Below are 27,737 nucleotides of genomic sequence, written 5' to 3'. Positions count from 1 at the left end.
CATGCGTACCTTATCAGAAGTTGATAAATTGAAATTGAACATGCGTAATTACCTTCTATGAATAGGGGGAAAAAAATACACAAAACTCTTCGTGAGTGGAACATGCGCATTCGTCCTTAGTGGCTTTTTTCCTTGCTGAAAGTGAGCATGCGCATAGCGAAGAGGCGGGGCCTCTGAAGTTTGAACGGCACAGAAACGGCGGTCCCTGGGCTGTCAGTGAGTAGGAGTTCCTGGGGCCGGCTGGTTACTAGATCAGTGGCCTTGGGAAAGTCTCAGGAGCTCTCGAGGCCTCAGTCGTCTTATCTGTAAAACGAGGGCAGTGCCTTCTCTGCGGGTTTCAAATTCCATGTTGGAGTCTGGCTCACTATCACTGTGACCCGGTGCTGCCTAGACCCGACGTGGGTGAGGGCTTTATCAGAAATCATCTCTTCTTTGTTAAGCACCGAGAAGACCTGTTCTAATCCGTCATCTGCGCTTCCTTCTCCAAGATCCCTCTTTCTGGCCATCTTCCCTGTAAGTCCGGCTGAGCTAACAGGCCAGAAAGGTGGAGAGAGGTGGCTTGCTATTTAGACGACAGGAAATGCGCGTTAACTGTTGGGTTACCTGCTGATGCTTCTGGGGTGCGGAGTGTGTCCTGCTACTTCCTTCAACAAGCGTTCATTTTGGTTTCTGTTTTAAATTCATGCTTAGGAAAATAGTTTTAAGTCCAAATCGGATTTTGGGAACTATTGATCTGGGTGTGAGTGGATTAAGAAAAAACATATTACAAACCTCCAAATTATCTGCAGTAGTAAGAGAAAGACTTCCTTGAATGACTGGCCCCTTAGGCAGCATAATTGTTTTGCATTTTCAGTGCCATATACCTATGATATATGGCATTTTTGAATTATTTTTATTGATGTATAATTAGCACATACGGCACTGTATTTTTTTCCTATTAGTAATTTGGTGGTTTTCAAAGCCTGTATCTTTTTCTATTACAGGTTGCTCATTCTTTTGAGGGAACAGACTTCGTTTGCAGCTCAGCATGTCAATAGTGACAGTGCAACTTGGCCAGTGTGGCAATCAGATTGGTTTTGAAGTGTTTGATGCTCTGTTCAGCGACTTGCACTGCTCCCAGGGTTTTTGCTCTAAGAAAGAGAATGAGGCGTATCAAGCATCTTGCAGAGAAAGGTTCTTCAGTGAGGAGGAGAATGGAGGTGCGTGTGGTCCACTGTCCTCTCCTTTGCTCCTGACATAACCAGGCCCTACGCAGGTGTCAGAACCCCCTCTCTTCTCATTGCTCTAGGAGATGACTTTTTGCTTAGCACTTGTTTCTATGGTAACCACCTTTGCCTCTCCAGTGGCATTTTCCTCTGCAACAGATCTCACCAATCTAAAGCCAAACAAACAAAACTTATCTCTTGACTACAGATTTCTTCTTCTGTCTTATCTCTTTATCTTCTCATCCAAGGTTCTCAAAGGAGAATCCTGCTTGACCAAGTACAGTTCTGCATCTGACCCATAACACCACTAAATAGTCTAAGAAAAGTTCCCAGTGTGCTCCTAATGCCCAGACGTAACTGCTGTTTCCTGTAACTCACTTGCCTTCTCTACTGGATTCGATAGCATTAATTATGAAACCCTCTCCTTGAAACTCCTTCTCTTTAACCTCCTAACTTTCTCACCCGGTGGTTGCCTTGTGGGCTCTCCTTTGCCCTCTCTTTGGTAGTGCTCTCTGAGACATTGGAGTCTCCTAATCTGCTGTCTTTTCTTTTACACCATTGACTTAACCCAGCTCTCTCCTAAGCTGCAGACCGATTAATGGATGTCTCCCCTTCCTCTCCTGTGTGAGCCTCAAACCCAGAATTTCCATACCAAAGCATTTGTTATCCTTCCTTTAAGCTTGTGTTCTTTACTGCTCACATACCGTCATACACCAGAATCTATTTACTAGGGCCAGCGTTGTGGCACAGCAGGTTAGGCTGCCTCCTGAGATGCCTGCATCCCATATGAGCAACAGTTTCAGTTCCAGCTGCTCCACTTCCAATCAAGCTCCCTGCTAATGTGCCTGGGAAAACAGCAGAAGCTGGTTCAACTGCTTAGGCCCCTGCCACCCTGCCTGGATGGAGTTCCAGGCTCCTGGCTTCAGCCTACCCCTGCCCTAGTCATTGTGGTCATTTAGGGAGTGAACTGGCAGATGGAAATGCTCTCTCTGTCTCTTCCTTTCTCCCTTTCACTCTGTAACTCTGCCTTTCAAATAAGTAAAATAAACCTTGAAAAAAAATCCAGGAAAAAAAAAAAACAATCTGCGTATTGTACCTCCTATATATGTAGCTCTTCTCCCCTTTCTGTCTTCATTCTGCTCTTGTCCTCTCTTGCCTGGACTGTTTCAAGACACTTTCTGGTTTTTTCTGCCTGGAATCTGTCCTCTACACTGTGTTAAAAAAGACATCTGACTATTCTTCCTGTACTTGGACATTTTCAGTGGCTTATTGCCTAATAGATCAAATTCAAGCCTTTTAGCTTGAATCCGTTGTCTACAAGAATTTCCACGATCTGAGTCCTGCCTGCTTTCCATCCCGTCCATCATTTCTTTTTCATCCTCCGTTCCAACAATTTAGAGCCACGTGTTATGCACACAGCATTTTGTACCTCTGAGTATGCTGCTCCTTTGGTGTGGCATAGCATATGTTATGTAGGGCTGGAGATGTTGTCTTCATCGCTGTATTCCCAGCACGGGACACATTGTAAGCACTCAACAGATGTCTGTAGACCTGATCCAAGTCATCATATTGGCCCTTAGTGATTCACCTGCCTAGCAGGGTGCTGAGCTCTATGAATATACATATATATTCCTGCTGCCCCCCAGCTTTCTAAGCAATGTGACAGACTTTTCCATTTCCAACCCCCTGGATGTTTTTTCTGGACCTATTTGGTTCTGACCTGAGTTACTCAAATAAGATGTAGGAAATATTGTTTTTTCTTTGATTTTGTTTCCCTTTCTAGTTCCAATTGCTCGGGCTGTACTCATTGACATGGAACCTAAAGTTATTAATCAAACACTGTCAAAGGCTGCCCAGTCTGGAAGATGGAAGTATGGTCAGCATTCATGCTTCTGTCAAAAGCAAGGTTCTGGAAACAACTGGGCATATGGGTAAGAATAATTCCTCATAATTTCAGTTTTGATGTAGCTGCATAGTCAACTAACAGTGTAGTTACACTGCACAGCTGATAGACTGAGTGCATAACCTTGCAATTGCTCTTTTAAATTTAGAATTTGACTTCACCCAGAAGAAACTCTCATTCTGTCTCTGTGCCTGTACTTCAGGTAGAGGAAATGATGAAACCAAGGAACCCTTGCAGTGGGTTCTTCCATCGTACTGACCTGCTGCTGCGAATTAACTTAAATTCCTGAATGAGTAAATTAACTTACTACCATTGTAATATCCTTATCTGGCAGGTAGTCCAATTATAGGGAGTGCTACAAGGAAGTAATTCTCATATTTCTTGCACATTATAATTTCCTAGGGTTCTTTTGGAAAACTTTGATGCCTAGGGCTCACTTTCAGATTCTGAATCAATTGGTTTAGGGGGAAGCCCAGTGGATGGGATTTTTTTCAGCGCTCTCCAGGTGGCTCTGATGTTCAGCAATGTTTGAGAAACACTGATCTAGGACTACTCCTGTGAACACTGAATATTATGTTGTCCCAAAAAATTGTAGAAACACCTGGTAATTGAAAGCTCCAGCTAAAGGAATTGCCTATAAAAGAGAATTTTCTATACCTGTAAATTCACTCTCCTAGTAGTCCTATTTGCCTTTTAAATATATTTAATTTGTATATTTTAAGTTTTGCCAATCAGGGTACCTTTCATCATAGTTAGTTCACTTCCATAGCTTTTTTTTATGTAAACTTTTTTTTCCCCTAAGGTTTGTTTATTGATTTGAAAGGTAGAGTTACAGAGACAGAAGGAGAGACAGAGAGAATCTTCCATCTACTGGTTCACTCCCCAAATCACTGCAACAACCCAGGCTGGGCCAGGCCGAAGCCAGGAGCCAGGAGCTTCCTCTGGGTCTCCCACATGGGTACAGGGGCCTAAGGACTTGGGCCAACCTCTGCAGCTTTCCCAGGCACATTAGCAGGGAGCTGGATTGGAAGTGGAGCAGCCGGGACTTGACTTGGTACCGATATGGGATGACAGTGCTACAGATGGCGGCTTTACCCACTATGCTAGCCCCACCATATCTTTTTTTTTTTTTTTAAAGATTTGTTTATTTATTTGAAAGAGTTACAGAAAGAGAGACAGAGACAGAGCGAGAGATCTTCCATCTACTGGGAGATCCAGTCTTCAGATAGCCTCAACCACCAGGGCTGGGCCAGGCTGAAGCCAGAAGCTTCTTCCAGGTATTCCATGTGGGTGCAGGGGCTCAAACACTTGGGCTATCTTCTGCTGATTATCCCAAGCACATTAGCAGAGAACTGGATCAGAAATAGAGCAGCCAGGATATGAACTGGCACCCATATGGGATGCTGGTGTTGCAAGCAGCAGCTTTACTTGCTCTGCTACAATGCCGGTTCCACTTCCATAGCTTTGAAAGGGCCTCTGTCCAAATCATTTTATTGGCCTAACACCTCTCTGGTTAAATTGAAATGTGTCATTTGTTTCTTTTGCCATTGCACAGTTACTCTGTTCACGGACCCAGGCATCAGGAATCAATAATGAACCTAATCCAGAAGGAAGTGGAGAAATGTGACTCTTTGAGTGGTTTCTTCATCATAATGAGTATGGCTGGGGGCACAGGATCAGGGCTTGGAGCCTTCATTACACAGAATTTACAAGATGAATTCTCAAACTCTTTGAGAATGAATCAGATTATATGGCCTTATGGAACTGGTGAGGTATGAAAATGCTAATTGAAAGTTTTCATTGTAGTTTAAAAATGTGGTTGAGACTGATCCCATCCTTTCTTTGGAAACGTTGTTACAACATCAGGAGTGACTGTGATATTGGAAAGTCACGTCACTTAGTGACAGCGATATGTTCTGAGAAATGTGCTGTTAGGAGACTTCATTGTTTTGTTTTAAAGATTTATTTATTTATTTGAAAGACAGAACAGAGAGAGGAGGTCTTCAGTCTGCTGGTTACTCCCCAAATAGCCGCAATGGCCTGAGCTGGGCCAGGCCAAAGCCATGAGTCAGGAGCTTCAGCAGAGTCTCCCACATGTGTGCAGGAACCCAAGCACTTGGACTATCTTCTGCTGCTTTTCCCAGACCATTAGATGGGAGCTGAATTGGAAGTGGAGCAGCCGGGACACGAACCAGTGAGCATATAGGATGCCGGCATTTCAGTGTTGTGTGAACATCATAGCATGTACTGTTTACAAACTAAGATGGCTTTGACATCACCAGGTGATGTGTTCTTATGGGACCACCATCATTTATGCAGTCTGTCCTTGCCCAAAGTGTCATTTACATGGGGCTTGACTGCACTTTCATGAGCAGTTCATCTAACTTTGAAGAAGTTTCCCAAATGATGTGTTCTTGTTTTAAAAGTTCCAAAGAATATGACTGCTTCTTTCAGAGACCCCTTCCTGGGCTGGTCCTTTGGCTGCAGTATGTACAGCAGGGACCGTGATCTCATGTTGGAGTTCAGGTGCCATTGCCAGCCTTCAAATAATCGTATTTCTTTCTATTGGGAGGAAATTTCTCTTCGGCCAATTTCCCATTGATCATTCTAATAGTATAAACAAAACAGAGATGAGACAAGTAACTACAGGAAGGAAGTATGATGGTAACAGCCAGTGTTTGCTGTGCCTTTACCATGAACATGGTACCATTCGTTCTAAGTGCTTGACTCGCATTTTACTTGTAGTAGTTCGCACAACACTAAAAGGCTGCTTTAATTCTTAAGCTCAGAGGCTAGTGTGTGTAGTGGGTAAAGCCGCGGCTTGTGGTACAAACACCCTACATGGGTGCTGGTTCGAGTTCTGGCTGCTCCACCTCCGATCCAGCTCCCTGCTAATGTGCCTGGGAAAGCAGCAGGAGATGGCCCAAGTCCTTGTGCTCCTGTTACCCACATGGGAGACCTGGATGGAGTTCAGGGTCCTGGCTTTGGATTGGCCCAGTTCTGGCTGTTGCAGCCATTTGGTGGGTGAATCAGCAGATGAAAGATCTATTGTCTGCCTGCGGCGCCGGCATCCCATATGGGCACTGGTTCTAGTCCCTGCTGCTCCTCTTCCAGTCCAGCTCTCTGCTATGGCCTGGGAAAGTAGTAGAAGATAGCCTAAGTCTTTGGGCCCCTGCACCCACGTGGGAGACCAGGAAGAAGCGCCTGGCTCCTGGTTTTAGCCATTGTGGCCATCTGGGGAGTGAACCAACAGAAGGAAGACCTCTCTCTCTGTCTCTCCCTCTCACTGTCTGTAACCCTACCTCTCAAATAAATAAATAAAATATTAAAAAAAAAAATCTAGTTCTCCTTCCCTCTTTCTCTCTGTCTATAACTCTTCCTTTCAAATAAATAAGTAAATTTTTAAAAAATCCTTATGACTGGGGCCGGCGCTATGGCACAGTGGGTTAATGCCCTGGCCTGAAGCACCGGCATCCTATATGGGCGCCGGTTCTAGTCCCAGCTGCTCCTCTTCTTTTTTATTTATTTATTTTTTTTATTTATTTTTTTAACAGGCAGAGTGGACAGTGAGAGAGAGACAGAGAGAAAGGTCTTCCTTTGCCGTTGGTTCGCCCTCCAATGGCCACCATGGCCAGCGCGCTGCGGCCGGCACACTGTGCTGATCCAAAGGCAAGAGCCAGGTGCTTATCCTGGTCTCCCATGAGGTGCAGGGCCCCCTTGGGCCATCCTCCACTGCACTCCCAGGCCATAGCAGAGAGCTGGCCTGGAAGAAGGGCAACCGGGACAGAATCTGGTGCCCTGACCAGGACTAGAACCCGGTGTGCCGGCGCCGCAAGGCAGAGGATTTGCCTATTGAGCCACAGCGCCGGCCACCAGCTGCTCCTCTTCTGATCCAGCTCTCTGCTGTGGCCTGGGATAGCAGTAGAAGATGGCCCAAGTCCTTGGGCTCCTGCACCCATGTGGGAGACCCGGAAGAATCTCCTGGCTCCTGGCTTCGGATCAGCTCAGCTCCAGACGTTGAGGCCATCTGGGGAGTAAACCAACGGATGGAAGACCTCTCTCTCTGTTTCTGTCTCTCTCTGTAAGTCTCCCTGTCAAATAAATAAATCTTTTAAAAAACATCTTGTCTTTAAGAAAAAATCCTTATGACCATTTTACAAATGAGGGAATGAGGCCTAGAGCTACTAAATAACTAACCCAAGGTGACCCAGCTAGAAAGCCACTGAGCCAGGATTTGAGCTTAGAATGAAAGCCTCTAGAGCAATCCTTTCTCAGCACTGTTCTCTCCTGCCTTTCTTATTTCTCACCTTTTCTTTCTCCAGGTGATTGTGCAGAACTACAACTCCATTTTGACTCTTTCTCACCTGTACCGATCTTCAGATGCCCTCCTTGTTCATGAGAACGATGCTGTCCATAAGATCTGTGCAAAACTCATGAATATCAAGCAGATCTCCTTTAGCAATATCAACCAAGTCCTTGCTCATCAGCTGGGAAGTGTGTTTCAGCCCACTTACTCTGCAGAAAGCTCATCTCACTACAGAAGAAATCCACTAGGTATTTCCCCTCTTAATTTTTTTTTTTTTTAGATTTATTTATTTATTTGAAAGACAGAGTTATGGGGCCAGTGCTGTGGCATAGCAGGTAAGCTACCTCTCTCTTTCTCTCTCTGCTGTGTAACTCTGACTTTCAAATAAAATAAAATACATCTTTAAAAGAAAGAAAGGCAGAGTTACAGAGAGACAAAAGCAAGAGAGAGAAAGAGAAAGAGAGAGAGAGAGAGAGAGAGAGAGTTCTTCTATCTGTTGGTTCACTCCCCAAACAGCTGCAATGGCAGGAGCGGGGCCAATCTGAAGCTAGAAGCCAGGAGCTTGCTCCGGTTCTCCCACATGGGTGCAGGGGCCCGAGTACTTGGGCTACTTTCTACTGCCTTTCCAGGCCATAGCAGAGAGCTGGGTCAGAAGAGAAACAGCCAGGACTCAAACTGGTGTCCCAATGAGATGCTGGCACTGCAGGCAGTGCTACTCCACAGTTCTGGCCCCAATGAATAAATCTTAAACAACAACAACAACTAGAGAACAGGTTGTAATAATTAATAATTCATGCCTTAGTGCTCAGGAATTAATTGTTGACTGTTGTATATTTACTCGTGCTATACAATAGAATTCAACTCTTAAGTATTTTCCAGAAAAGGAAACAACTGGTTAAGCCACTGTTTGGGATGCCTGCATCGATATCAGGGTGCCCTTTCAAGTTGCAGCCACTCTCCTTCCAATACAGCTCCCCTAACTTATTTGGGAAGGCAGTGGATGATTGCCTATTCCTTCGGTCCCTGCCACCCATGTGGGAGACCTGAATGGAGTTCCAGGCACCTGGCTTCAGCCTGGCCCTGCTCCAGCTGTAGTGGGCATTTGAGGAGTGAACCAGTGGGTGGGAGGTCTCTCTGTCTCCCTCTCTGTCACTCTACCTTTCAAATAAATATTTAAAAAACAAGTAGAGGAGAATCCACTGCATAAGGCCATTTGTTCAGCATTTTGTAGATGTTTGTGTCAAAATTTATTCTTTTCTTCAGGATAGGGGATATGAGTTTACAGTCAATGTTATCATAAAGTTTATGGTAAAACAGTTTTTTCTCTCCTGTAGGTGTTTTCTGTAAATATATAAAACAGCTGTGAATGTAAAGCAAATTAGCCTTTCTCAATTCTATTTCATTACAAATAAAAGTTCTAAAGACAATCACATACTTGTCTTTAGAGTTACTTATCTCTTTTTTTTTTTTTAAGATTTATTTATTTTTTACTTGAGAGTCAGAGTTACACAGAGAGAGGAGAGACAGAGAGAGAGAGAGAGAGGGAGGTCTTCCATCCAATGGTCCATTCCCCAATTGACCACAACGGGCAGAACTGCGTCGATCCAAAGCCATGAGCCAGGAGATTCTTCCGGGTCTCCCACATGGATGCAGGGGCCCAAGGACTTGGGCCACCTTCTACTGCTAACCCAGGCCATAGCAGAGAGCTGGATCAGAAGTGGAGCAGCCGGGACTAGAACTGGCGCCCATATGGGATGCCAGCACCACAGGCAGCAGCTTTACCCAGCACACCACAGCGCTGGCCTCCTAGGAATTACTAATCTTGTCTTCTTTCCAAGTAGAGTTTCATGTTAACAGGTTTTTTTTTTTGTTTTTTTGTTTTTTTAAGATTTATTTATTTATTTGAAAGTCAGAGTTACACAGAGAGAGGAGAAGCAGAGAGTGAGAGAGAGAGGTCCTCTCTCCGATGGTTCACTCCCCAGTTGGCCACAATGGCCAGAGCTGTGCCGATCCAAAGCCAGGAGCCAGGAGCTTCCTCCAGGTCTCCCACGTGGGTGCAGGGGCCCAAGGACTTGGGCCATCTTCCACTGCTTTCCCAGGCCATAGCAGAGAGCTGGATCGGAAGTGGAGCAGCCGGGTCTCAAACCAGCACCCATATGGGATGCTGATGCCTCAGGCCAGGGCATTAGCCCCCTGCGCCACAGCGCTGGCCCCATTTTTTTTTTTTTTTTTTTTAAAGATTAACAGGTTTTGATTATCGTTTAAGCAGATAAAATAAATAAAAGATGTAGGAAAATTCCTCAAGGAATATATGGTGAACACAGAATGAGCAGCAAAGCTTATCGGTTCTCACACTTACTTTGTTTCTCTGGGGGTTCGCGACCTATTTCACGTTTCCAGTTACTCAGCTTTTACTTTCCTGTTTCCTCTGTGGCACAATGTGTTTTCTTACCCATGCTGAATTGAAGTGAAGATGGGTCTGTTAGAGATGTTGCCTCTGCAATTTTATTTTAAAGTTTAAACAATTCTAGCCTTAGAAAAGAAAACACATTTGGCTTGGAAAATCATCAAATCACAGTTGTGACGTGCATCAACAGCAATAGAGTGGAATGAAAAGATCTCACTGGGATCTTTTTTGTTTTTCTTTACAGGAGACTTGATGGAGAATTTAGTCCCCCATCCTGAATTCAAGATGCTAGGCATTCGCAACATTCCTCAGATGCCGGAGAACTCACTGGCGTACAGCGCGTTTACTTGGGCCGGCCTCCTCAAGCATTTGAGACAGATGCTCATTTCTAATGCGAAAATGGAAGAAGGTAAAGGGTATTTTAAGAATATGCAGCCCACAAACTGGGAAAAATGCCTGTCCTGGAGCTCTCAACATAAACCAGCTTAGGCCACTTGAAATAATTGCTCCTTTTTCAAGCCAGGGAGGCTCCTGTAGAAACTCAAGAGGACATGGGGAGGGCTTTGTTTTTTTAAATTCTTTTTTTTTTTTTTTTCTTTTTATTTAAGAGACGGAAACACACAGAGATCTTCCATCTTCTGACTCATTCCTCAAATACCCACACTGGCCAGGGCTCAAGCTAGGATCCTAGAATTGTCTAGGTCTCTCACACTGGTGGCAGGGATCCAGTATGTGGGCCATTATCTCCTGCCTTCCAGGGTACAAATTAGCAGGAAGGTGGATCAGGAGCAGAGGAGCCAAGCCTTGAACCAGGCACTCCAACATGGAATATGGGTATTCCAAGCAATGTTTTAACTGCTGTACCAAATACCCACCAGGAGGGCTTCTTAATTACTTTACAGTTTCATTACCAAAAGGTGTTTCAGGGGCTGGCATTGTGGCACAGGGGGTTAAGCCACTGCCTGCTATGCTGGCATCCTATGTGAGAGCCAGTTGGAGTTCCAGCTGCTCCACTTCTGATCCAACTTCCTGCTAATGCACTTGAGAAAGCAGTGGAGGATGGCTCAAATGCTTGGGCCCCTGACAGCCACATAAGTGACCAAGATGGAGTTACAGGCTCCTGGCTTCTGCCTGGCCCAGCCCTGGCTGTTTCAGTCATTTGGTGAGTGAACCAGCAAATGGAAGATCTCTCTGTCTCTGTAATCCTGCCTTGCAATTTAGTAAATAGTTCTTTAAAAGAAAAAAAAATTAAAAGGTATTTCAGATGAGTGCTGTATGTTTTTTCAAATGTCTATTTTCTTTTAATCAAAGTAATATATCAAGATAGTTTTTTTATTTTTTTGTTTTTTTTATTTTTTTAAATTTATTCGACAGGTAGAGACAGTGAGAGAGAGAGACAGAGAAAGGTCTTCCTATCGTTGGTTCACTCCCCAGATGGCCGCTACAGCCAGCACTGCGCTAATCTGAGCCAGGAGCCAGGTGCTTCTTCCTGGTCTCCCATGCGGGTGCAGGGGCCCAAGCACTTGGGCCATCCTCCACTGCCCTCCCGGGCCACAGCAGAGAGCTGGACTGGAAGAGGAGCAACCGGTATTAGAACCCGGTGCTCATATGGGATGCTGGTGCCGCAGGCGGAGGATTAACCAAGTGAGCCACGGCACTGGCCCCTCAAGATAGTTTTAAAAGTCAAAGAGTTAAAACGCATGTAAGTCAATACTTAAAACCATACTGCTGTATTAGCTGACTTTCTGGCACTATAACAAACACTTGAGAGAAGCTATTTGTGAAGGAAGGAAGTTTATTACAGGTTACGGTTTTGGAGGTTCACAGTCCAAACTGGGGCAGCCCCATTGGTCTGGTGTCTGCTGAGGGTGGTGGGTTGTGGAGTGAATACAGAGGAGGGATCACATGGTGAGCCAGGAAGCACACACAAACCGAGAATGCTTGTTGTATCCGTCTGGTTTCTCCTTATTATTACTGGCTCATAGAGGCTCTGCCCTAGCAACCTAATCCAATCCAGTCACTTCCCAAAGGCCTCCCATTCAGATACCATAACTGGTTCAAGGCTCCACCCTTTTGATAGCTTTTACTTAAATATTTATTTGAAAGGCAGAATGATGGGGAGAAGAGAGAAGCAAAGATCTTCCATCCACTGATTTACTCCCTAAATGGCTGCAACAGCCAGGGCTGGGCCAGGCCAAAGCCAGAAGCTAGAACTCCATCCTGATCTTCTACTTGGGCCATCTAATGCTGTCTCCCAGGCACATTAATAGGAAGCTGGAATGGAAGCAGAACAACTTGGAGTAGAACTAGTACTTCAATATGGGATACTGGCATTGTGGTTTAACCTGCTGCCCCACAGCATTGGCCCCAATACCATTAACTTATGACTTAGGAGTTTAAATGTCTGCATGAATCAAAGAGCCAAATCTTGTTCAAATCACAGCAATTGTCCTGTCTATAAATTATATCTCAATCTAAAAAATTAAAATAGTTGTCCATTACGAATGAATAACAGAAACAGCAGCCCCCTGCCCTACAACGCCCAGATGACACTGCTTTCAACTCTTTCTTCTGGAATTTGGCTCCATATCTCTAAATATCTTGTGTATGCTGCTATTTGTTTAATTTTGCAGTTTAAGATATTATGCATTGTCTCATAGTCATCTCCCCCCTATTCTGCCACCATAGTTACCACGCATGCTTTCAGATCAGATTTACTTACTCTTTGTAAATATTGTTCCCAGCCAAGTCATGTACTATGGACACAGATTACATTTTATTTCATGTACAAGTTATTTTATTCCTCCTATAACTTTTAATAATTATATTTATTTGGTTGATACTCTCTGCACCTGTCACTAATTTATCCCAAAACTTCCATAAGAATGAATGAATCTCAACATGTTTGGATCCATCAGGTAATCTATTACTTTTTTTAATTTATTTTTTATTTATTTGAAAGAGTTACAGAGAGAGGAAGAGGAGGAGATAAGAGAAAGAGATCTTCCATCTGCTGGTTCACTCCCCAATTGGCTGCAACAGCTGGGGCCGGGCCAGGCTGAAGCCAGGCACTCAGAGCTTTTTCTAGGTCTCCCACGTGGGTGCAGGGGCCCAAGGACTTGGGCCATCTTCCACTGCTTTCCCAAGCCATAGCAGAGAGCTGGATCAGAAGTGGAGCAGCTGGGACTCGAACCAGTACCCATATGGGATGCAAGCACTCCAAGCCAGGCTTTAACCCACTGTGTCACAGCACTGGCCCCATAAAATAAATCTTAAAAAAAAAAGTGGAGCAGCTGGGACTCCAACTGCTGCCCCTATGGGATGCTGGCGTCACAGGTGGAGGCTTCACTGGCTGTGTCATAGTACTGGCCCTTAACCTATTAACTTTCATCATCTGGCTGAGAACGTTCCTCTGGGATACCCTCACTCTGGTCCAGGCTTAGTAAGAAGCCAGCACTGGCTCTCTGCTCCATTCTGCATTCTATCCTCTGTTTGCTAGATTGCAAATCTTCCTCTTGGTTGGTTTATTTCCTCACATTGATGGACCATATACTTCAGGAGCTTCCTAAGAAAGAGTACAGGGAGGGGCCAGCATTGTGGCATAGCTGGTTAAGCCACCGCCACCTGAAATGCCAACATCCTGTATGGGTACCAGTTTGAGTCCTGGCTGCTCCACTTCTGATCCAGCTCCCTGCTAAAGTGCCTGGGAGGGCAGCAGAGGATGGCCCAAGTGCTTTGGTGAACCAGTAGATTGAAGAGCCATCAATCAATTTCTCTCTCTCTCCCTGCATGACTTTCAAATAAATAAATCTTAAAAAGAAAGAGTTCGAGGAAGGTTAAAGTCTTTGAGGCTATGAATGCCATGATTCTTCCCTTGTACTTGAATGCTAGGTCTGTCCCATGAGGACTCTAGTTTGGGAATCGTTCTCACTCAGCGTTTCAAAGGCATTGCCCTGTTGTCTCCCGGCTTCTGGTGTCGCTGTGGAGAAGTCCCACGCCATTCTGATGCCTGATCTTGTTTTGCCCTGTCCTAAAGCTTCCAGAGCTTTCTCGTTGTCGTTGAAATTCCTTGGTGTGGGTCTTTCATTCATCTCAGTAAGCTTTATGAGGGCAGGGATTTGTATCTGGTTTGTGTGTTCCTGTAACTCTGCAGCCTGAAACAGTGGCCCAGCACAGAGTTAACACTAAAGTACGCGCTAAATGAGTTCCCTTGGGCACTGCATGGACCCTCATGGACACTGCGTCTTCATGTAAGGTCATCTATCGGTGGGCTCCCAAACACCATACCTTAGCTTGGGACTCCAGACTCATGGAAGCCTGGTGGCCAGCCCTTCAGAGGCAGATGGGGCGAGCATGCACTGTCACCTCTCCGCATGGAAGCTTCCGCTGGAGACCAGCTTTCCATAGGCTGTGCCTGGTGTCACGGAGGCTGGGGCCTCACTGGTTCAGTCTTTTCTGAGCAGAAGCCTTCTTCTAGGGTGCGGGGGCCTCTCCCCCACTGCAGGGAATGGGGAAGGCTCTGGGGCTCTCACTGCTTCCTAAACAGATTTCAACTCCTCCTCGTTTCTCCCGCTTTTAGAAGTGCCTGTTCCAGGACACCACTGTAGGCAGAAGTTTCAGCTTCCCTTGGTTCACCAATCACTTACTCATTTGCTTTCCAGCTTCCAACATTTTGTCGCCATTATTTTCTTTCTTGTATCTTTTGTGTGTGTGTGTGTGTGTGTACCTTTTAAGAAATCACCTTTTAGGGCCAGCATTGTGGTATACCACGTTAAGCCTCCACCTGCAATGCCAGCATCCCACATGGACTCTGGTTCGAGTCCCAGATGCTCTACTGCTCATCCACCTCCCTGCTAATGTGCCTGGGAAAGAGTTGGAAGATGGCCCAACTGCTTGGGCCCCTGTCCCCTTGTGGGAGACCTGGAAGATGCTCCTGGCTTCAGCCTGGCTCAGCCCTAGCTGCTGCAGCCATCTGGGGAATGAACCAGTGGATGGAAGCGCTCTCTCTGTCTTTCCTCTGCTCTCTATTTCTCTGCCTTTCAAATAAATAAAAAATAAATCTTTAAAAACAACAACAACAAAAAGAAAATCCCTTTTGGCTTAGTGGGATTTGGGAGAAAGTCACAATACACTGCTAAGTGTAACTAAATCACTATGTACTATTTTAGAAGCACACATCCTACCACAGGGTAAAATAATGTAGGCTTCAGTACTGCAACGGTGAATTCCCTCTGCATTTACTTGTCACAGCATATGGATTTTAGATGACAGTGCCAGAAACTGGAGATCAGTAGAAAGTTTACCTTTTAAAGTAGTGCTTCCTGAGTGTTTTGGCTGCAGTACTTGTTTTTCTAGCAGTACCTGTTAACATCCCAGGGAACTCAGCATGCATCCGGGCAGCGTGAGACTCAGTGCTTTCTTAGGTCAATAAGCCACAGTTTGCTTATTCTCCCATGCGGGACTTTAGGGTGTCAATAGTTTTTCACATTTATAGAGTTTGAACATATATACAAATTATATATTTCTGGCACAAACCAGGTAGAGGACCTAGTTTTATAACTGTTCCTATGTAATCAGACTGCTCTGGTTAAAGACCAACCTCCTGTCCAAGACCACCAGCAATGTCTGTTTCCATGTTGGGAGGAACAGTGGTCCAAGAGGTGGCGAGGCAGAAGTGACAGTCACACGCTGTCACTGCTGCAACAGCCTTTGGTTATCAAGGTCAGCCCTACCCCGTGTGGGAGTGGACAACCCAAGAACTTGCATACCAGCAGGGACCCGCATACCCACAGGCCAGGATCATCCGGGCTCCTGTTGGAGGTTACCCACTATCCTCCGCCCTCTGTCCCCTTATGAATCAGTTGTTCCTGAGCAAAACGCACCCATTCCCACCACAACCCCAGAGCCTGTACCCCGTGCGCTCAAGTGCAGAATGTTGTTCTCTGGAGCAGCGTGGGTTGGCGCTCCTCTGTCCCCATACTCTCATGTCGTAACTGGTAGGCGCTCCCTTTCATAGAGGGGAAATGGCAGGCACATACGAGTCATTAGTTCCTCACTGCTGAGCAGGGTGCTGCTGGCAGTTTCAGGGTTAAAATGTAAGGTCTGGGGAAAATTTTCCAGGGCTTTTGACTAGGCCCTCTGATCCAAGCAAATAATGATTTTACTTGCTTATTATTGTTTCACTTAAAACATTTTAAAATTCTACTTTACTAATCAATTTATTTGGGCTACTTTGGATTAATTCATGTAAAAACTAAAGAGAGAGTGCTCTGAGGGTGTTCTTGTATATAAACAGTTTTTAAAAACAAAACTGATATCACATTCTACATAGTTTTGGTTCTACAACTTCTTTTTCAACATAGAGTGTTTTGTGGCCCTCCTTTCCATTCAGCTCATTTGGGCCTGCCTCATTCTTTTTAATAGCTAGGCAATTTTCTGTAATACATGCGTTACAATATACATACGCACATGGATTAAAGAGTCAAGTAATTCTGCAAGGCTGGCTGTAAAAACTGTATCCAACCTTTCCTTGCTTCGTCCTCCAGAGACAACTGCTGTTCACAACTCTTCTGTTTATTGAATTATTTAGGTATTACCCGTCACTTTCCATGATGAAAGCTTACGGGGGAGCTTTTTTCCCGTGCTGCTTCCCTAAGCCCTGCTAGCACGCTGATGTCTCCACGCCCTTCCCGTGTAGCAGTGCCATCACTGGCTAAGGCAGCGTCAGCTTCACGTTGTCATGACCAAGGAAGTGCCGTTCACAGCTCAGCCGTGTCGTGTACTGTGGTTTCTTTTCCTTTCCCCTATAATTCATTTAGAACCTGTAATTTCCCTGTTTTCTTATCTGCTTAGTTTTCTTTTTTTCTTGCAATTTTTCAACTCTTAAGTGTTTTTGCTAAGCTTTTTTTAAAAATTTTTTTTATTTATTTTAAAGGTGGAGTTACAGAGACAGACAGAAACACACAGAGAAAAAGAGCGAGAGAGAGATGTGTTCCATTTACTGGCTCACTCCCCAAGTGGCTGCAACAGCCAGGGTTGGTCTATGCCAAAGCCAGGAGCCAGGAACCCCATCTGAGTCTCCCATGTGGGTGCAGGAGCCCAAGCATTTGGGCCATCTGCTGCTGCTTTCCAAGGCACATTAGCAGGCAGCTGCATTGAAAGTGGAAAAGCCAGGATTCAAACTGGTGTCCATATAGGATGCTGGTATTGCAGTCGCTGACTGCACTACAATGTTGGCCCCCATCCCTTAATATTTTTGTGTGTCTTGTTGTGTTCATAAAAGTGTATACATTAGGGGCTGGCACTGAGGCGTAGCAGGTAAAGCCGCCGCCTGCAGTGCCAGCATCCCATATGGGCACCAGTTTGAGACCCAGCTGCTCAACTTCCAATCCAGCTCTCTGTATGGCCTGTGAGAGCAGTAGAAGATGGCACAAGCACTTGGGCCCTGAAGGAAGCTCCTGGCTCCTGGCTTTGGATCAGCCCAGCTCTGGCTGTTGTGGCCATCTGGGGAGTAAACCAGTGGATGGAAGAAGACCTCTCTCTCTCTTCACCTCTGCTTCTCTGTATCTCTGCCTTTAAAATAAATAAATAAATCTTTAAAATAAGATTGAAGTTCATCCTTTTTTTTTTTTTTTAATTTGACAGGTAGAGTTATAGACAGTGAGAGAGAGAGAGAGAGAGAGAGACCGAGAGAAAGGTTTTCCTTCCGTTGGTTCACTCCCCAAATGGCTGCTACAGCTGGCGTGCTGCGCTGATCTGAAGCCAGGAGCCAGGTGCTTCCTCCTGGTCTCCCATGCGGGTGCAGGGGCCCAAGCACCTGGGCCATCCTTCACTGCACTCCTGGGCCACAGCAGAGAGCTGGACCAGAAGAGGAGCAACCAAGACAGAATCCGGCACCCCAACTGGGACTAGCCCATATGAGATGCCGGTGCCACAGGTGGAGGATTAACCAAGTGAGCCACGGCGCCGGCCCCCATCCTTTTTTAGTTGTATAAAATTTGACAAACTTCTGTGTAAGCACCACCACAATCAGCATAGGGCATTTCTGTCACCCTGAGAAGTTCTGTTGGACCCACTGGCAATCAGTCTGCTGCCTCCCAAAAAGCCCATTAACAGAAAGCTGGATCAGTGTGGTGGCTGGACTCAATCCCAGGCACTCTGATTTGGGATGTGGGCATCCTGAGTGGCAGCTTAGGCACTGAACCCCACAACCACCACCCCAGGGTGTAATCTTTTGAGCCTTGATTGTTCCACTTAGCATAATGCTTGTTAGATTAATCAGTGTTGTTGCATTTATCAAGACTTAGTTCCTTTTTATGGCTGAGTAGAATTCCATTGTATGCACACACACTACCTTTGATATTGCCTGGTGAATGTTTAAGTAAGATTTATTTATTTATTTGAAAGGCAGAGTTACAGAGAGGCAGAGAGAGAGAGAGAAAGAAGTCTTCCATCTGCTGGTTCACTCCCCAAATGGCTGCAACATGGGAGCTGGGCCGATCTGAAGTCAGGGGCCAGGAGCTTTTTCCAGGTCTCCTATGTGGCTGAAAGGGCCCAAGCACTTGGGCCATCTTCTACTGCTTTCCCAGGCCATAGCAGAGAGCTGGATAGGAACTGGAGCAGCCAGGACTTGAACTAGTGCCCATATGGAATGCAGATGCTGCAGGTGACCGCTTTACCCACTATGCCACAGCACTGACACCCTGGTGGCTATTTCAAGCTTTTCTCGGAATTGAGTATTTTGATTCACTTTAGATTAGCTAGATAAGAATTATTAAATGATTAGAGGAAGAATCAATTTTCCATGTCAAATAACAATTTATGTAAAATATACAAGACATTTTTCTCCTCTTATTCCAAGCCATTTATAAAATCTCTTTCTTTCCTTTATTTGTGGTAGGTATTAATTGGCAAGTACGGCCTCCTTTGTCAGGACTACCTCCCCTGGGCAGAGCGTCTGTGGGCATGGAGCCACATTTTAACACTTCCATTGCTAACCTGGTCATCCTTCGTGGGAAAGAAGCACACAGTGCCGATCTGGGTGAGCAGAAGGTCACGTGTGACTTACGATGCACGTTCTAGAAAACATGGTTTTAAGAAGTCCCTGAAGTTACTCTGAGGGAAAGGAGGGTAATGACCATAACCGTGTTTTTTGGTTTTTTTGTGTTTTTTTTTTTTTTTTTTGACAGGCAGAGTGAATAGTGAGAGAGAGAGAGAGACAGAGAGAAAGGTCTTCCTTTTGCCGTTGGTTCACCCTCCAATGGCCGCTGTGGCCAGCGCACCACGCTGATCCAAAGCCAGGAGCCAAGTGCTTCCTCCTGGTCTCCCATGCGGGTGCAGGGCCCAAGCACTTGGGCCATCCTCCACTGCCTTCCCGGGCCATAGCAGAGAGCTGGCCTGGAAGAGGGGCAACCGGGATAGAATCCAGCGCCCCAACGGGGACTAGATCCCGGTGTGCCGGTGCCACAAGGCAGAGGATTAGCCTGTTAAGCCACGGCGCCGGCCAACCATAACCGTTTTAATCAGCTAGTATGTGACTGGACACCACAGAAGAAGTGGTTCAACAAGGTGCAGTTTGATTGGCCCGAACATCTGCTAGTTTTACTCTCTTTAGCTTGTCATTGCCTCTGTACAGTCCAAGACACCTGCTTGAACTGCACTGGCCAGCTGCTTGGGAACGAGCAGGAGAAGGCGTGCCACTGCCTCCGGATTTGCTCATCACCTCGCCTTTCGCTCCCAGTGGCTGCCAGGCTGACCATGTGCCGCGCCTGGCTGCATGCATGGCCACGAGCACAGGGACAGCTTGGGGTTCTATTGCTAAGGAAGAAGGGGCGAGCAGGAACTGTGGGCCAACCACTGGTCTCTGTGACAGCATTCTGAAAGAGCAGTAGTCCAGTCTGTTTTTCTAGAGCAGGTCTTCAGGTTTATTTTATCCTGATGACTTCAGCCACACAAACTTTGCTAGTTTTTGCTGCAGTATAAAGAAAACCCAACAATCTAGTTTTCCTAATATCCCTTAGACAAAGAACTAACAAAAGCAAATCACTACAAGTCACTCACATGTTATTTTTTCTTTATATTTTCCATTTTGAATTTTAAAATGAGGGAATTAAAATTTTTTCAATTTAATTCTAGAGGCAGAGACAGAGAGAAGCAGCAACAGATACAGAGAATTCCCATGTGCTGGTTCATTCCCAGACTCCCACAGTGGCCAGGACTGGGCCAGGCTGAAGCTGGGAATTCAGCCTAGGTCTTCCACATGGTGGCAGGGACCCAACCATTCAAGCCATCTCCTGCTGCCTTCCCATGCCTGCATTAGCAGGAAACTGGATTCAGGAGCTGGGCTGGAGCTGGGAATTGAACCCAGGCACTTTGATAGGGATGCAGGTGTCTTAGCTGATGTCTTAACCACTAGGCCAAACACCCAGCTAAAATAAGAGAATTTTGGAGTGGGCATCCTGGCTCAGTGGGTTAAGCCACTGCTTGAGAAAACTGTATCCCAGGTTCAAGTCTTGGCTGCCCTGCTTCTGATACATCTCCTAGCTGATGTTCCTTGGAAGCAGGGGATAACAGCCCAAGTGCTTGGGTCCCTGCCACCCATGCGGAGACCAGGATGCAGCTCCTGGCTTCTGGCTTCACCCTGGCCCAGCCCGGGCTGTTGTGGCCATCTGGGGAATGGACCAGTGGAAGATGTCTCTCATCTGTCTGTTGCTCTGCCTTTCAAATAAATAAATCCTTTTCTTTTTTAAAGATTTATTTATTTATCTGAAAGGCAGAGTTATATAGAAAGGCAGAGGCAAAGAGAGAAGTCTTGGATCCGCTGGTTCATTCCTCAAATGGCCGCAACAGCCAGAGCTGCGCCGATCCAAAGCCAGGAGCCAGGAGTCTCTTCTGGGACTCCACGTGGGAGCAGGGGCCCAAGGGCTTGGGTCATCTTCTACTGCTTTCCCAGGAGCTGGATTAGAAGTAGAGCAGCAAGGACTTGAACCAGCGCCCACATGGGATGCGGGCACTGAAGGCGGCAGCTTTTCCCACTACGCCACAGCACCAGCCCCCAAATAAACGAGTCACAAAGTAGGGCTGAGGATCAACAGACTGTTCATGGTCATATTGGTTGAGCATTTTAGCTGTTCTGGTAACTTTTAAATTTTCTTCTTAATACTTTTCTGAATGTGTGAATTACTCCTACTTTTTAAATGTAATAAATATGAACAGTTTATCCAAAAGCTAGTTTGAATGTAAAAATTAAAGGAGATTTCTGATGAAATGGATGAGGAAGTATGTTTACTAGTTTGTTTCTACAGGGAACACTCACACTATAAAAAATGGCTTATGTTGTTTCTACCTAGAGGGCTTTAAAGAGCCAGCTCTCTACACAACCTGGTTAAAGCCTGTGGACGCCTTCAGCGTGTGGAGAACCCAGCGAGCCTTCAGAAGATACGAGAAGTCTGCGGCGTTGGTCAGCAACAGCCAGTTCTTAGTGAAGCCACTCGATACAATCGTCGGCAGAGCATGGAACATGTTTGCTTCGAAGTAAGTAGAAAATCCGTCTGCAAACTGTGCGAACGCTAGGCAGCGAATACAGCGCTAACACGTGGGGCGAGCCACTCCTGCTGATTCAGGGAGGGCTGCCACACAGCTGATTCAGCTTCCTCTCCTCCTCTACACGCCGGGTCCTCGCTGAGACAGCGTGCGCCGGGGGGTGAGACAGGCGGTTAGCCCACACACCTCGTGCACTCTTGGCCGGCCAACGTCCAGTAATTTGTTCAGCGTTGTTAGTGTGGTATTGATGTGGACCAAATGAGTGGTTCTCTAGGAAAATGGAGTTAAAGTAGAAATTTCATTAAAGGCAGGAACAATAAAATAGTCTTCAAAAATAAGCTCCTCAGGCGAGTGGAAGAGGCCTTGATCTTTCTTGGTAAGTGCAGGTCCACTCCATCCTCCAGAGCCTCAGGTCCACCTGTCACTAGGAATACTTCAGTAGGTTTCGCAGCCACTACTTCAGTTACTTGATACCGAGGCAAAAGTCCTCCAGGAACTGAATGAGGCTTCCGCTTGGCTTCGCTGTGGTTGCCCCGCGCCTGCTGTGGCCTCCACGCCGGCCCGGCGCCTTGCATCCTTCCCGGTGTCATTGTCCTGCTCTCCGCAGGTGGCAGCAGCCATGCATGTGTCACTTTAATTCAAGTCTGCCCTCAAGTCTTTCTTCTTGTTTATATCCATCTACTCGAAAGGCACAACAGGAGAGAGCTCCCGGTCACTGGTTCACTCCTCCGGCCCCCAGCAGCTGAAGCCAGGAGCCCAGAACTCCATCCGGGTCTCCCACGTGGGTGGCGGGGGCCCAAGCACCTGGGCCCCCGTCTGCTGCCTCTCAGCGTGCACATTAGCGGGGAGCTGGATAGGAAGTGGCAGAGCCACGACCCAAACCAGGCACTCCCATGTGGGATGTGGGCATCCCAAGAGGCAGCTTGGCCCCCTGTGCCACACACCACCCCTCTGTACTGTCTCCGAACGCCATTTCTCCAGCCTCGGAACACTGCAGTGGATGGGAGGGACCGAGGGATCACGCTGGCCTGGTGCAGATTAAAGACGGCCTGAAACGCACCGCGTTCTGGGGAGCAGAGTGGGAGTTTCCAGTCTCCAGCCATGGATCCACTTCCTGAGCGCTTGTTAGTGTCTGCATCTGATACAGTCCCCTCCTGTGCAGTTGAAAGTGTGCTGGGCTGGGGCTGGCACTGTGGTGTAGGGGGTAAAACCGCCGCCTGCAGTGCCGGCATCCCATAGGGGTGCTGGTTCAAGTCCCGACTACTCCACTTCCGATCCAGCTCTCTGCTATGGCCCGGGAAAGCAGTGAAGGATGGCCCAAGTCCTTGGGCCCCTGCACCTGTGTGGGAGACCCAGAAGAAGCTTCTGGCTCCTGAACGGTACAGCTCCAGCCGTTGTGGCCACTTGAGGAGTGAACCAGTGGATGGAAGGCCTCTCTCTCTCTCTCTCTCTGCTTCTTCTCTCTCTAACTCTGGCTTTCAAATAAATAAATCTTTAAAAAACAAAGGTGTGCTGGGCGGATAGCATGAGCGGGCGTGCGTCTTTACCCCGTCACTCTGGTGGACACGTACAGGACAGCGTTTGCCATGCCCTTTGCAAGTTCATCCATCTTTGGAGGAAACAAAGAAGCAAGTGTAAGACTTTGAAGAGGTTTTGTGATCTTCAAATGGCCATGAAGTAGAAAAAACCTATTTATAAGTTACTGAAATTGCCGATTTCCCATTTTCTTCCTTTTTTTTTTAACCAGAGCCTATATTCACCAATACACAAAATTTGGAGTTGAAGAGGAAGACTTTTTGGACAGTTTCACATTATTAGAGCAGATTGTTGCCAGTTACTGTAACCTCTGATTGTGAACCAAGGGAAAAGGACCCGAAGGCATTCTGGGGATGAAAAAAGGCAGAGTAGAATGCTGATTCCATTCTGCTTGCTATGCCCACTGAAAAGAGAACATTTTAAATGGAGAATGTCATGTTTCCCATGAAAACATCTACTTGGTATGTATTTTATTTGCAAGAAAACAAGATGGTGCTTCTGTGAAGAGCTCTGGAACACTGTGACGGGATGGGAATCCTGCAGCTCTCCAGGAAGAGGGGCGCTGCTGTTTGTCCCCAGGGGCTTTTCTCTTTACTCCAAAAAAGATTCACTAAATAGGAAATACATTTTCACATTACATCTTTAAGAATTTGCAGTGTTCTACTTAAATGCAACCTTGGAAATGGATGCTTTGACCACAAGAGGGAGATGTTGTCACAGGCTACAGTGGGAACATCTATTTTTGAATATTCTGTAACAGGGTAAGATTTTCCACTCTGCAGCTTTTTAAAAATAAATATCAGGATTTTGGTAAACACCGATCAAACTGAATAAGGAAATGTACACTTTTTAAAAATTTTCTTAAACGTTCTGGGTATGAGAAAATTGGTCAGGTTTTCTTGGGGGCCTTCAGGGTCGATTTTTTCAGCTATCGCCTTAAAGTTACCGATGGGTGGGAGCCAATCACATGATCTGCAGTAAAATGGGAAGAGCTTTCGCCCAGATTTTTCACTCAATTGAGATAACAGAATTTTTACCAAGGAAATCCCAGGCTTGATGAAACTGACATATGCAGATGTGGGCTTCACTCAGGAGGAAACAGGCTTGGAAACTGGCAGCTGAGCTGGAGGGAAATGGTGTATTTCAGTCAGACACATCACAGTCAATGCATTAACAAACGTCAGCTGGGAAACAAATAGGAACATTTTCCCTTTCTGCCAAATCTACTAGAAGTGACTTTTAGTTTTATATGGAAAAATGACAGTTTTTAGCCTCACTGGTTTCTTCCTTTTCTTTCCATATGGAAATGATTACCTTTTTGTTGTTTTTCTTATCTACTGTTGCTATGATTTAAAAAACTGGATTCTATCTTATTTATAAGGAATGCAAAAAGTGGTCTGCTCAGCTGCTCAAAGGCACACCCCACTGCTGCATTTTGGTAACCCAAGTCTTCTCCAAAATAATTAGATCAAGGCCAGCGCTGTGGCGAAGCGGGTAAAAACACCACCTGCAGTGTCAGCATCCAGTACGGGCGCTGATTCAAGTCCCAGCTGCTCCACTTCTGACCCAGCTCTCTGCTGTGGCCTGGGAAAGCAATAGAAGATGGCTCAAGTCCTTGGGCCCCTGCACCTACATAGGAGACTCGGAAGAAGCTCCTGGCTCCTAATTGGCACAGCTCCAGCCATTGCGGCCATCTGGGGAATGAACCAGCAAATGGAAGACCTCTCTCTCTCTCTCTCTCTCTCTCTCTCTCTCTCTCTCTCTCTCTCTCTCTCCCTGCCTCTCCTGTAACGCTGCCTTTCAGATAAATAAATCTTTTTTTTTTTAAATTAGATCATACTTCTTACAAAACAAAGTTAAAGCAATTGTTTAGCATTGAAGAGATCCAAAGATTGAAGCAATCTCCCAGATCAACAGCAATAATGAGGATCTAACCGAACGGCCTCACCAGCGGTTAAGCTGATGCTAAGGAACCTTGCTAGAAGTTAAGCTTAAAGAAAGTCCTAAGTTGAAGCTCTCTGATATTACAGAGGGGAATTCATGACGTTCCAATGGGGGGAGCACATCTGTAATCTGGCAGCTTTTAGAGTCCATGGCAGATGAATATTTAAAGGAAAATTCAATTAAGACAGAGTTGACCCTTTTTTAAAAAATGACCAAGAGCTTCATTTTTTTATATTTTTGGATACCTAAATATTTGAAAGCTTGTTTTAAACATTTATTGGAAAACAGGGTAGAAGATTATTGTTGCATTTTTTTATTGGCCTATTTGGGCGATATCAAATTTGTGCTGTTATTTCCCATTAAAATTAACATAAGAAAGCTGATGTCAAAGTTTTCTGATATGAAGTGGCACTGGAAATAGCTGTGATGTGGAGAAAACAGCCAGTCAGCCAGGAAAAGATTCATGTCATGAACTCCTGGGTATTCAGATCCAGAAAACTTGGAAAATGGTATTTCCTAGATTACTCGTACTGGCAGACAGACATTATCCTGGCGAGCCAGGGCGTGCCGCTGTGGGCCGGGGCAGGGTGGAAACGCAGACGGCTGCTTAGTTTCCGTCCTTCTCACTTGTCCACCTCTCCTGCTCGTGCCTTTCTCAAGGGCATTTTACTCCAAACCGTAGAACCTGCTGCTCCCTGAGGATTCCCTCCTGCTTCTAGCTTTGAGCTCCCCGCCCCCCGTACGTGACATCTTTCTCCTATATTTCACCCGTCACTTGGAACTGAGTGTACCAGCAGTTCACCTCCAGCAGCCAATGCGCTCATTCAGCCAGGATCCACTCAGTACAGGCACGGAACCAGATGGTGAGGATTCAGCGTTCAATACCACGTAGTCTAAATAAAGAAGCTACCACATAGTAAGTTGCTTTGGCTATCAGGAGTACAATTCTAGCTTCCTATCAGTATTTTGCTTGTGAGACTATTCAACATTAAAACAAACAAACAAACAAAACAAAACAAAACAAAAAAAACAGGAGAAAAGAATGTGGTTCAAGAAAAAACAATGACCTGGGAGCTCCAGTCTGAGCTCTGGATGGTGCAACCTCTCCCCTGGCCGTGCAGACTTGGCAGACTGCTCTGCAGTGTACACACCAGTGAGTCTTCTGACCACCATGCTTTCACACTTGAATTCCTGTCCAGATTTTTTTGTTTAAATACATGCTCCATGCGTCCCTATCTGAGCCCAAAGCCTGGCAATCAACTCTTCTGCCATCTACCTAACAGATAGTGCTTTACCCAGGAACTTGTCCTGGTTGGCAACAATGCTTAACTGTATCAATGACATTGTTTCTTATTGGTTTTACGAAGAAAGTAAACTTAAAAGCCTGGTTTTATATTTTTAGCTAAATCACTTCCTACTCCCTAGGCCCTGAAATGGCTCAGCTGATGCAATGTCAGCCTTATTAATAGATGGAATCACATTTTTGCAAGTAAGAATGCTTGCACAAGGCATTAAGGCAAACACAGAAACATGTTGCAATCTTCTGGGAAACACAGTGTTGGGTCAGTGTAGAAGAAAATGTGGGGGCCGGCACTATGGCGTAGTGGGCTAAGCTTCCACCTGCGTGCTGACATCCCATATGGGCACTGGATCTAGTCTCAGCTGCTGCGCCTCCTCCCATCCAGCTTATGGCCTGGGACAGCAGTGGAAGATGGCTCTAGTCCTTGGGCCCCTGCACCAACGTTGGAGATGGAAGAAGCTCCTGGCTCCTGGCCTTGGATTGGCCCAGCTCCAGCCATTGAGACCATTTGGGGAGTGAACCCGTAGACGGAAGACCTGACTCGCTGTCTGTAACTCTGCTTCTAAAATAAATCAATAAAATCCTTAAAAAAAAAAAAAAAGACAAAGAAGAAGAAAATGTGGCATTCAAACTATAAGAAATGGAGAAGTGAAAGACCCATCATGGGGCTAGCGCTGTGGCACAGTGGGTAAAGCTGCCACCTGCAGTGCCAGCATCCCTTATGTGTGCCAGTTCAAGTCCCAGCTATTCCACTTCTGATCTAGATCTCTGCTAATGTGCCTGGGAAAGCAGCAGAGGATGGCCCAAGTCCTTGGGCTCCTGCACCCACACAGGAGACCCAGATGAAGCTCCTAGCTTTGGCCTGGCCCAGCCCCGGCCTCTGTGGCAATCCTGGGGAGTGAACCAGTAGATGCAAGATCTCTTCTCTCTCTCTCTCTCTGCCTCTCCTTTATAACTCTTTCAAACAAATAAATCACGTTTTTTAAAAAAAAGGAAAAAATCCTCATCATTTAGGCTCTTGGGAGCCAGTAAAGCAGAAAGATGGAAAGGAAGGTTGGGGAAGCAGTAAGGACCCAGAGACTGGCAGACTTCACAGTATTTCACAAAGATGTGGTGGTTTCTGAGTTGCAAGCTTTACCTAATAATGAAACATCTAAGACTAACAAACAGGAATAGTTTAAAAAGAGTAAGCTAAATTACGTATCACTTAGTAAATAACTGTTGTATCCACACTGACCTCTTTTGCCAATGATGGAGCCAATATGGTGGATACTTCTGTGGCCCTCTTGTTCTATTTATTTATGTGGTGAAAACACAAAATTCAAACACTCTGTTAACCTTTAACTCTGTGTGGCTGGCGCTTACATGTAAAATATATATTGGATTTCAGACAATAAAAGATTATAAACTATTATTTAAATTGTCCAAACATTTTGGACATTTTAAATAAATTATTCAAATGAACTTTACCTGTTTCTTTTTACTTGTTGACAAATAGCTAATAAGATTTTAAGAATTAGCAATATGGCTTGCCATACACGGCTATGGGACATTTTAGGAGTAAAGTCCTGGGAACTGCAGAAACTGGTGCTGAA

At 45.8% G+C, this 27,737-nt stretch overlaps 1 protein-coding gene across 2 annotated transcripts; it reads left to right on the top strand.

Annotated features, from left to right (window-relative positions):
- Nucleotides 1-37: 37 nt before the first annotated feature.
- Nucleotides 38-27,526, top strand: TUBD1 (tubulin delta 1). Of its 2 annotated transcripts, XM_062215950.1 has the most exons (9): nucleotides 38-513; nucleotides 984-1,199; nucleotides 2,989-3,136; nucleotides 4,664-4,880; nucleotides 7,431-7,662; nucleotides 10,066-10,230; nucleotides 18,721-18,861; nucleotides 21,170-21,353; nucleotides 23,110-27,526. In XM_062215950.1, exons 2-9 carry the CDS (start codon nucleotides 1,028-1,030, stop codon nucleotides 23,210-23,212), a joined length of 1,362 nt encoding a protein of 453 aa, XP_062071934.1. In that variant the 5' UTR covers nucleotides 38-513; nucleotides 984-1,027; the 3' UTR covers nucleotides 23,213-27,526. The 2 variants fall into 2 exon arrangements, with proteins under 2 accessions (XP_062071934.1, XP_062071935.1); XM_062215951.1 differs by lacking the exons at nucleotides 38-513; nucleotides 984-1,199; nucleotides 4,664-4,880 and having other exon boundaries at nucleotides 2,993-3,136.
- The last annotated feature ends 211 nt before the right edge of the window (nucleotides 27,527-27,737 follow it).

This window comes from Lepus europaeus, chromosome 18, assembly GCF_033115175.1.
Source record: "Lepus europaeus isolate LE1 chromosome 18, mLepTim1.pri, whole genome shotgun sequence".
NCBI classification, from domain to species: domain Eukaryota; kingdom Metazoa; phylum Chordata; class Mammalia; order Lagomorpha; family Leporidae; genus Lepus; species Lepus europaeus.
Note: the sequence above shows the minus strand (reverse complement) of the source record. Positions and strands in the feature narration are given on the sequence as shown.